Below are 10,256 nucleotides of genomic sequence, written 5' to 3'. Positions count from 1 at the left end.
ATTCCAGGATGTCAAATTATTGAGGAACGAACAGCATTTTACTGAGAAAACTCTTTGAGGATCGATGAGTTTCATTAGTTAGTTAGAATAGTTTTTTCACATTCTAGACGACATGCTATAGTATAACATGTTTTTTAACATTTAACATCAACTTGGACAAACAGACGACGACATTCATGATTTTGGCACTTTATTGTCTGAATCGTCTCATATTCTTTACACAAACACTGTTGTCTTTTTATTCTCATGTTATTTTGTTTTCTTTATTGGAGCCAAATTCATCCTGAAAACATTTCACTCAGACAGACAGAGACGCTAAGACGTCCGGTAGTTGCGTTTTCTCCGGAGCTCTGTGGGGGGAGGAGGGGGGTGGGAGGGCCGCTGTGTCCGAGGGAACGTGCCTCTTGCCCGGGCCGACCGGCACCGAGGAGCCGATCACTTCCTGCGGCGCGAGGCAGCTCCCTTCTTGCTGCTGCAAAGCGCAAAACGCAAAGACAGAGTCAGAGAAAGTCCCTCCGTTCCAGGGATGCCTCAGGACTACCACACACACAACATCATGGTCCAACAGACATAACAGCTCTGCAGCGCCCTCTGGTGTCACCACATTCTGTGACCCCGACAACGTGTGACCAGAGGGGGCGCTGTGGCATTCATCTTTAGGAAAGTCTACATGGGGTGGGACGTTACAAATGTTTAGTCTTTCAAATGTTTTTGTGTAAAATCACAGGTTAATAATAATTATGGTGAATAAATAAATGCTCTGCGGAAAATGTGAAAGACATCTGCAGCATCTTTCTGGTCTGTCGCCTTTTTTAAACACTGAATCTATTAAAAACAACCTTAGTCCTGCAGAAAACAACAACAAAAATGCGACCACGTAAACACACCTGAATCCAAAAATGGCACGATTGAATTTAACGTGCTCAACTTTAATAATTGATTTCAAAACCTGAATTTGAATCTGAATAGCATCATTTTGAAATTGAATTTATGAATTTGAGCTTGAATTTCAATAAACTTGGAATTGATTTTTAAATATTAAGATTGAACCAATTTGCCCTGAAAGCGCATTTGACCCTCAGAAAATTCAACTTTGTGTTCATCCACATTCAGTTCTTCAAATTCATTCAATTCAATTCCTATTCGTGTCTCATGGAGAGCAATTGAATTAAAAAATGTATAAAGTCAATCGCAAATTCCACTTTTCACATTCAGTTTGTCAACGCAAATAACTCAAGTTGAGCAATTCGAAATTTAAAAATACATGATTATTTTTAAAAATAATAAATGACGTATTGTTTTGAATTCAACTTCCACCGACACACATTTCTGCCCGTCATCGTCGTGTGTCGACTCACGCTGCGACTGCGTGAACAGATTCGCGTCCCCGCGACAAGACCACCTAACGCGAGTTTCAGCGTGTGCGTTGGGAGTTTCGCAGCGTTCGTGTTTCAGCACTCACTGTTTCTGCAGCTCGTCGATGCGGTTTCTGAGGGAGACGACCTGAAAAGACAACGCAGCGGTCACCGAAAGCATCTCACCGAAAGCATCTCACCGAAAGCATCTTCACCGGAAACACTGGAACAAACAAAACAACCTGGCTGTTTTGAGATTAAAGTGCAGCCTCAAACACACGACCTCTCCGCACCGACCTCGTATCTCTGCCTCTTCAGCTTCTCCCAGTTGTCGTATTTAATGGCCTCCAGGTTGTGTAGCCACGCCCACAGCTCGTTCGCCTTTTCCCTAACGAACCGAAACAAAAGCAAGAAAGCGAATTGATTCAGTGAACGATCTTAAAGATGAAGCAGCTGAAAAGAACACGTTTCATGGGCTCTTTTTCACGGGCAAATAACCAACCCAGTTTGAACCTGTAAACTGCGATTTTCTAGTTTCTCGTCTCTAGTGTGTGATTTCAAAGCAGACTTATGGACATTCATTTGCAATGGACACTGGAAAGTAATAGGACTCTTTGACGTGTAACTGGCACTCGATTAAAAGTGACGTGTTTCATGTCTCCGTGTCCAGATTTGATTGAGTTATGACTCAGAAGAAGGCGACGCTGTGGGTTAAACTGCGCAGGTCAAACAGGGAATCACTTTATTTTCCCTTTTGGTCTCGATTTTTGGATAAAAACACGAAAGAGAGATGAACAAATCCTGCAAGTTTACAAAAGTTCAATCACTTAAATTTGAGTAACTTACAATCAGCAGTGTCCAAAAACAAAGAAAAACATGATATTTTGCATATAAACTGCTTGTCATTAGAAATCGTGATGTTAGTTTTTTGATGTTTTTGTCCTTCCGTGTGCAGAGATTTGTCGGGTCGTGTGGTTTCGACTCATCTGCACCTAACAGACGTTAAACCATCGAACCCAGAAGACACGCCGACGCGTCTCGAGCGCGACTCGTCGCGTTTTCCTACTTCAGCTTGTCCTCGCTGAAATTGTCGATGTTCAGGGGTTTGATTCTCTCCGCCAGAACCTTCTTCTTCTTTTCTCTTTCGGTCTGCTTCTTGCCTCTCCTCTGGTCAACCTAGCAAAAAGACAGACGAGCTGAAACCTCCCACGTTTTCACCGCCTCGTCTCGCTGCCCGGTAATTTTTGTGTACGAGGCTGAAGCCAAATGAGAAATCGCAACAGAAACAGAAGATGAATTCTTGTGTGAACAAAGTACCCGCTGCAGGTGGCTGCTGAAGCCCGATCCCATGCTGCTCAGCGCATTCTTCTTCTTGGCTTCGTCGTCGGCCTTCCTCCGGCCTTCGGCCTCCTCCTTCCTCTGACGCTCGGCCTGGAAAAAACGTTTTAAAACAACGTCGGAGAATCGACTCGATCTCGAGCGTAAAGACGGTCGCTTGTCACGGTTCCACGTTCATTCTTTCACGACGGTTAAATATGTCAACGAAGAGTTTTGAAAAGCAACTCGAGCAACGTACTTGAAACTCTAAACCAGAAGAGGTCACGTGTGACGCTGTTTGTACAAATTGGTGTTAAATGACTTTTTTTCGGGGTTTCTTCCGTCAAAAATCTAAATACTTGAAGCTATTGGTGACAGTCGCAGTACCGTTAAAAGAATTCGGTTCCAGATTTGAGCTGTGAAAGGTGTCAGGATTCGGTGGAGGAGGGGTGCAGCGTACCTCCCGCCTGGCCTGCCGCTCCTTATCCTTGTCGGAACGAATCCTCTGCTGCTCGGCTCGCTCGGCGCGACGCTTCTCCTGAAAGCGCAAACAAAAGATCAAAAACATGTTTCCTCCCCAAAATGCCCAGAAATGATTTATTTACACATATCTGTATGATATTATCCTTTTTTAAAGTTTTATTTTTTTGGAATACAATCTCACAATTCTGTCTTTGAGAGCGATCAGCTCCTCCTCCTCCTTCTTCCTGCACTCAAAGTGAGCGTCGATCAGCGACTGCAGCTCCACCAGATCTTTGTTTTGCCGTTTCTTGTGGATGTCCTGGTGTAAAAGACAGAGACAAGGTACAAAGTAGGTCATAATCTACGAGTTAAATCGGGTTAAACTGCACAACTTCGCTCTTACGTAGGCCTTAGTTGTCGCTACATATTTCCACCTATAGTGACCGGGTGGTGGTGAAGGCCTCGAATAGATGAGCGAGATCCGGTTGCACCAGCTATTCCTTAATCTATTGCTAATTGGGAGTCCTTAAGCCGTCAGTAATTTCTAGAGGCTTCGCGTTACATTAGCTACTAATAGCATGACATTTTCTGAATCGTCAACTGAACTCGGTTGCATTGTGGGTAATGTAGCAGGGAATAAAAAGATGATATCTCAGGGTCCTGCTGCATCAGTTTTGATTTTGATTTTTAGCTTTTATCATTATTTTGTGTGGAAAACGATGTGTTTTTCTACCACAGACTGTATATAAAAGTGGACGCAGCTTCCGTCTCTGAAAAAAATTATGCCGATGCGGAAGTGTGTTAAGCTGCAATACCACCGAGTGCCACTAGAGGTCGGCTAAAAAAGAATCCTCCGACTCCTCTTCAACTCGTCTCATAAAATTCTCAGTCAATACAATTTTTCCGAGAGTTATCTCGGTGTTGTTGGCTAAAGTCGCTCCTTCTTTTTCGTTTTCTGTGCAGGAATGACTTCAGTGGCTGAGCGGAGGAAGGCCTTGAAATTACAACAATTGCATTTCATACTTTAAGCACCAGGTTTGGAAAGAGAATTGTTAAATAAAGCTCTCAGGTTGAATACTTTTCTTACGTCAAAGTCCACTTTCTCGCCGTCGGGGATCTTCGGAGCGGTCGGCCTGTTTGAAACGGTGACATGAACAAACCGCGAGTTATTCATAAGACGCAGCGATGCGAAAAACATCGACGGCTTCGATGACAGACGGTCAATTTTACTCACTTAAACTTTGGCTTCTCTTCTGGTTATTCCGGCGTCCGACGACAGCGACGACGACGACAGGGAGAGAAAAGATGGAACCGTTAGAGACGATGGGAGAGACGACAAAGTGTAAAGGAACTGCCGGTTAATGAGGGAGAAGATCCACGTGTACAAGCTGAGTTACGATCTGAGGGCTGCAAGTTGTTTCGCACCTCCAGTCGATGGCCGCGACGATGCAAGAGTGAGTTTTTAATCTGAGCATTTCTTTCAGTCGACAGTGACCTAATAGCTGCGCACCACCCTCTGTATTAAAAGTTGTAAATACACGGCGATACGGGGTATAGCTATGAGAGCACGGCTAAAGCCAGCGGCCGATTAACATACCTCAGTGGATCTGTAAAAAAACTAAAGCATAAAAAAATAACAGTTTGCTGCTTCACAAGTAGTTCTCAGACTATTTTGGGGGGGGGGGGATTTTGTCACTTTTAAACAGCCTTGTCAAGCTACGCTGAAACACGCTACCGGCAGCAGCTTGATATTGAACAGACTGGTGGAAACATAAGCTCATTCACCAAAATGTCAAACTATTTCTTATATAATGTTGCCATATCCACTGAAGCCGTATTTACTGCTTATTTTACTTTAAAAGGTAAAGGTTAGTACACAGAAATGAGGCCACTGTTAAATCAGATGTTACTTTAATTTTCTATTTTCACAATTGTTAATTTGTCGTGAATTAGTGTGTCAATCAAACCGATATAATCATAGACATTTGAAGTGCTCATCGGGATCAGTAAACTTTGTCATGAACCACCACGTTCAAATATCTAACAGTTAAATTTTTTTCGAAACATACATTAACATCAGCGCACACTTTTCACAACGGGGGATTCAGATGTTGTAATAATTGTTAATTGTTGTTTTTTTTTGTGGTAAAGACACAACCGGGATTGGGATGTGTGTGTGTGTGTGTGTGTGTGTGTGATTAGGTTTAAAAAAATAAATAAATAAATAATTTAAATATTTTTATGGGATCTTCACACTGAAATAAAAGAATCAGACAAAAAAACAAAACAAAAAAAAGCAGGCAAAAGCAACCAGCGACTCAGCAGGAAATACAAACTACCATCTTGATCTCCTTCCTCCGCTGGCGGCACAGATTCATGCAAGGAAAAAAAAACAAACAGAAGAAGAAGCAGAAATGAGCAGTGGGGCCTCGCAACCATGACGCAGCCACTTTTAAAAAAAAAAAATGTTATGAATCCTTTCAACCCTTGTTCCCTCCACGTCTCCTCGGTCGTCAGACTCGGAGACAAAACTGATTAATTCAGCTTTTTCTCTCCAGGAGGATCAGCGGAAGAACAAAACAATTATTTTCGTGTGTGTGGAAGGTGCGAAGGACGCCCGACAGAAATATCCAATCAGCAGAAATGAGAGAAGAATTCAAATGGACATACCTTCCTCTTCATAGGCGTCTGCATGCAGCAAAGCGTCCAAAGCAAGAGCAGAACAGAAATCATTAGTGGTCGGACTGGGACGGCCGCTTTCTGTCCTCTTTACAATGCAAACAGCTTACGAAGCGCATTTACCAGATTGGGGTGTTCGTGGTGGTGGCAGCCAAAGCACAAGTCCCATATGACGCCAGGCATTAATCCTGCGTTTTACACTGCGGTGCAGCTGCAGCACGTTTCTTTTATAATATTTCTTTCATAAAGTTTTATTTTGATGGGGCATCTGCAGGTTTTCTGACTGCAGACGTTCATATTAACTGTTAACTGTGGATTTCGCCCACTTTTAATGCAGTATTCATGGTGGATTATGAGTCTGAGATGCCCCCCCCCCTTCCTACATGGGAGCAGGACAGATTTTACGTCTCCTTAGAGTTGCATCTTTCAGTTTCTTTTTGCAATTGTTTTCTTTTTCTTTGTAGTTTGCTTGCGCAGCTTTGCGGTTGTTTTGTCCATCATTTGAAACAAAGGTTCTGGCCTGGTAGGTCTGTTCAACAATCTTTGCATGACGGTATCTATCTATATAGATAAATATATATATATATATATATATATATATGTCTACATGTTCTATCATGCTTTGTCCTCAAAGTTAAGCTCCTGGTTGACTCGCCCAAAAAGAAACTGTTACCGTCCCTCCTGGAAACATGACAGGTTTGGGTTCTTAATAAAACCACAGATTAAATGCCTAAAAAGAGGCCATAAATATTTTCCTGAATAGTGGCCTCTTGTGGTTGTGGAAGGAAATACTAGATTGCAGACGAATTACTTTCTGCTTGCCTCAAGCTTTGATGCAAACGTTATTGCCGATTGTCACCCTTCCCCGTGTCAAATTCTTTACCAATTTATGATAAAAAAAAATAAAAAAGAATTCAGCCAACAAATTGTCTGCCTGCCTGCAGTACATGCTGGTTTCTTCAAACAATGGAGGCAAGCCCTCCCTCACCTTAATCAAGTAAAAGTAAAACCGTAGAGGAGGAAGACGAGAAATTGCTTACCTATTAGTTCGGTGGAGTGTTTAATAGGCTGTAAAGCACTTGTTTGTGGTATTTATGGCCTGTGGCTTGTTAAGGATTGTTTGAGGTTTGTTTTAGGGACTTTCTGCCCTCTAGTGGTCGGAAGTTGCCTAATGCAGACAGTTGATCAACCAACAGTGTATAAAACCTTTTTTTTTTTTTTTTTTTTTTTTTTAATACTTTTTAAAAAACTGCTGAAGCAGAGACATTGAAGCATCAGTTCAACAAGCAAACACTAAAGCATGGGACTTCTGCAGTGACTCCATCTCTTGACGCAGATCACAGATGCATCGGAACAAAACAAAATGGAGGACTTGAATAGTGAGGATGATTGTTTTGCATCACAACACCCCAATGTAAATGCTCTAGAGCAAATGGCCAAAAACTCACTCTTCGTCTACACACAGAAAAAAAAAAAATAGTTTGCTAAACATGGACAAAAGGGAGGTGAAGAAATGGCTTTTACATGACAGAAATTACCCATCATCCTCTCTGCTATTGGCCTTAAAGAGTGACACGTGAGTTTGCAAAAAAAAAATACAAACAATGGAAATGGTCATGAACAATCAAAACGAGACATTAAAATGGAGAAGAAGGCCACGGATGAGACGGAGAAATTGATTCATGTAAAGACTGCTGAGTTTCTTCCTCTCCCTTTCAACTTTAATATGCACAGCTCATATTCAAAAACACACATCTGACACTAAGCAATAATGCAGAAACAGAACAAAATGTTTTGTTTGGATTGAGTGTCAGCTAACACTGTTGGTGATGCGATGGTGTGATATAAACTGTGGACATTTTTCAAAGCAAAACTTGATGTTTGCTGTGGTGTCATTAGAACAAGACTAAAAGTGTCCCGCTGGCCTTCTGTTCTGAGCGCACGTGATTAAAAAAGAAGAAGTGGGTTTTATGAAGAGCGGTGGGAATAAGGAAGTATTCACGTAATGGGGCTAAAAATTTGAAATTTCTTTTGAGTCTGGCGCTCGAGGAAAAAGCGTTGGAATTCAATCGAAATCAAAAAGTTTTTCGTTTTTGGACGCATTGAATGTGAGCAGCAAATAGCAACTAAAATCATAAGAAATCTTTTACAAATTTTGACCTGAAGGTAGGAAAAGATATCATTAGCCACGTTTCCACCAAAACCTCCCTGAACTTTGAATTTTAGGGACTAATGTCCTGCAGCTTTCCCAAGGAACTAAAAGATTTCTTCAGCCCTTTTTTTTTTTTTTTTCCTTTAAATCGGTGTTTCCCCTGCAGTCTGAAGACCCGTGAAGTTTAGGCAACATTAGTCTGCCACAGTATCAAAAAGCAGCGGCCGTTTCACATTATTTTAACATGCAATACAAAAGAATGACAGCAGAATTTTAAGATGGACCTTCTTATGGTGGAGTACCGTCTCGAATTCGAGCTGAGCGTTGTCAGTCCTAGAAAACAGTCCTAGAATTTGGTCTGCAGATCCACAATGAAGAAAAATTCTATAAACTTGTTTGCTGATGGAGATTTTTCTTTATATTTTTTTTAAAACAGTGTCTGCAAAACACTGAAAAAAGTACTTGACCAATCAAGAATGGTCAGCACTACAGGTCCTACCCCAAAAGTACCTGTGCTTTTTGAAAGTACTACCTTTAAGCAAATACTTTCTGGGAGGTAATACAATCGTTCTGGTTCCTGAAGGGGAAACACAGGAAAAGGAACTGAGTTCCTCGAAAGGTTCTTAGTTCCAGAGGAAAGTTCCTGCACAGGAAAGGTGGCTATTGAGTTTTCAAAATGGAAAAGGATCAAACTCTGGGGAGCATGAATTTAATTTATCATTGAATTTTAATGCAAACCAAGAACACAACTAGTGAAGTGATTTTATTTTATTGGAATGTAATCTAAATTAATTTTGCAAATTTGCTCCTGACCTCATATTAACATGGGTGTAAATCATCATAATTAATTGTGATATAATAATTATCATTAGATAATGTGTGGGTTCTACATTAGCTGTTTCAGTTTTCCTGAAGATAAAAAAAAGATTTAAAAAAAAAACATCTGTTCTGCTGTAAATTCATTCCTGAAACTGAATTTACTTCGCAGACTCACTTTTGTAAAACTGGGCAGTTATGAAGAGGAGGTAACTCCAGTGCAAAGAGCTAAATCGAAGCTGAAGTGAAACTAGATGAGGGGACTGCAAAAAATATCAAACCCAACAAGACAAATGAGTCTCGAGGCTTCAGATTTACTTTAGTTTAGAAACAGTGACAAAAAAGATTAACTGTTGAATGTTATATTTTAGAGAATTGACATAAAGTGGATCACTGCTCCAAAATACTGAAAAAAAAATGATATGGACATAACTTATATGTCTCAGAAGGAAGGCAAGAGTAGCCCTTGAAAATATTATTGTAGTGGCAGTCTGAAAATAAAAGTGGCGCAAATTTGATACCGTTTAATTGTGTTAAAGACGGCTGCAAAGTTTGTTTTCTTATTAAAGTTTTTTTGGTGGTGAAGAAATCTACAGATGAAGGGACTATTGTTTTGGCTTTCTCGTGGCTATTTGAAATGTAAAAGCAAAAGCTCAAACCCCGGCTGAATTGTCCCGATAAAGACTCGGTACTTTGACCTGTCAGGGAGGATATGTTTTGCAGCGTGCTGATGTCGACCGGACTGACTATCCTACGGGGCAGAGTGCTGGATGTCCTGCAGGAGAAGGGTGAACGGACTCGCCCATGCCACGTACCTTCCTCCTCATGAACCACCTCCTGCACCGCCTCCTGAGGCTCTGGCTCTGGTTCTGGTTCAGGCTCTACCTCTGGCTCTGCTTCTACCTGGGCCTCCGCCTCAGGGGCTACTTCTACTTCTACTACCTCCTCCTGGGCTACGGGCACGCAGCATGCACCAAACCGCCGGGCAGAGTGGGAGGGTGTCGGAGAAGGCCGTTAATGGAGACCATAGACATGACAGAGCCATTAGAAACCAAAAGGGAGAGATTACTTTAGTTACAGAGAGGATGGATGGGTGAGCGAGGGACAGCGCTGCTGGAGAACAGAGAGAGAGAGAAACAGATGATGATGACAGAAAGTCAGTTGACCTTTCACACAGAAGCCATATTGAACTGCTGGTGCGTAAAACTACTTTGAGAAAGGACAGGATTTTTTTGGCCTACAAACATCATTTTACGAATTCAGTTTGAAAAATAAAATAAACAACTTCCCTATAAATCCAGAGTTGCCCAGAGAAATAGTTGTTTCTTAAAACAAGGTAACTGAGCTTATATAGATAAACTTACTTTTGTTGTTTAACGACAAGACTTAAGGTAACTATTAAAAGGTTATTCATAAATCTAGCCGAATTCGAAGTCACTAGAGATTTGTTTTTCTCCAGCGGAGAAGCTTTTCAA

General features: G+C 41.4%; 1 protein-coding gene across 1 annotated transcript; it reads right to left on the bottom strand.

The window, feature by feature from the left end:
- Positions 1-173: 173 nt before the first annotated feature.
- Positions 174-9,789, bottom strand: LOC138637139 (troponin T, fast skeletal muscle isoforms-like; the record flags this gene model as incomplete). The annotated part of the gene is made up of 12 exons (XM_069725619.1): positions 174-472; positions 1,463-1,503; positions 1,653-1,743; positions 2,422-2,531; positions 2,673-2,786; positions 3,133-3,210; positions 3,337-3,453; positions 4,222-4,267; positions 4,369-4,387; positions 5,474-5,494; positions 5,805-5,822; positions 9,597-9,789. Coding segments are annotated over 12 exons (885 nt in total), but the record flags the coding sequence as incomplete, so codon positions are not given.
- Positions 9,790-10,256: the final 467 nt, after the last annotated feature.

The sequence above is a fragment of the Brachyistius frenatus genome, unplaced genomic scaffold, assembly GCF_029030835.1.
Source record: "Brachyistius frenatus isolate BFR_SWC_R1_liver_20210118 unplaced genomic scaffold, ASM2903083v1 Contig_435, whole genome shotgun sequence".
Classification (NCBI taxonomy): Eukaryota; Metazoa; Chordata; class Actinopteri; family Embiotocidae; genus Brachyistius; species Brachyistius frenatus.
The sequence above is the reverse complement of the archived record's forward strand: the minus strand, read 5'-3'. Positions and strand labels throughout refer to the sequence as shown.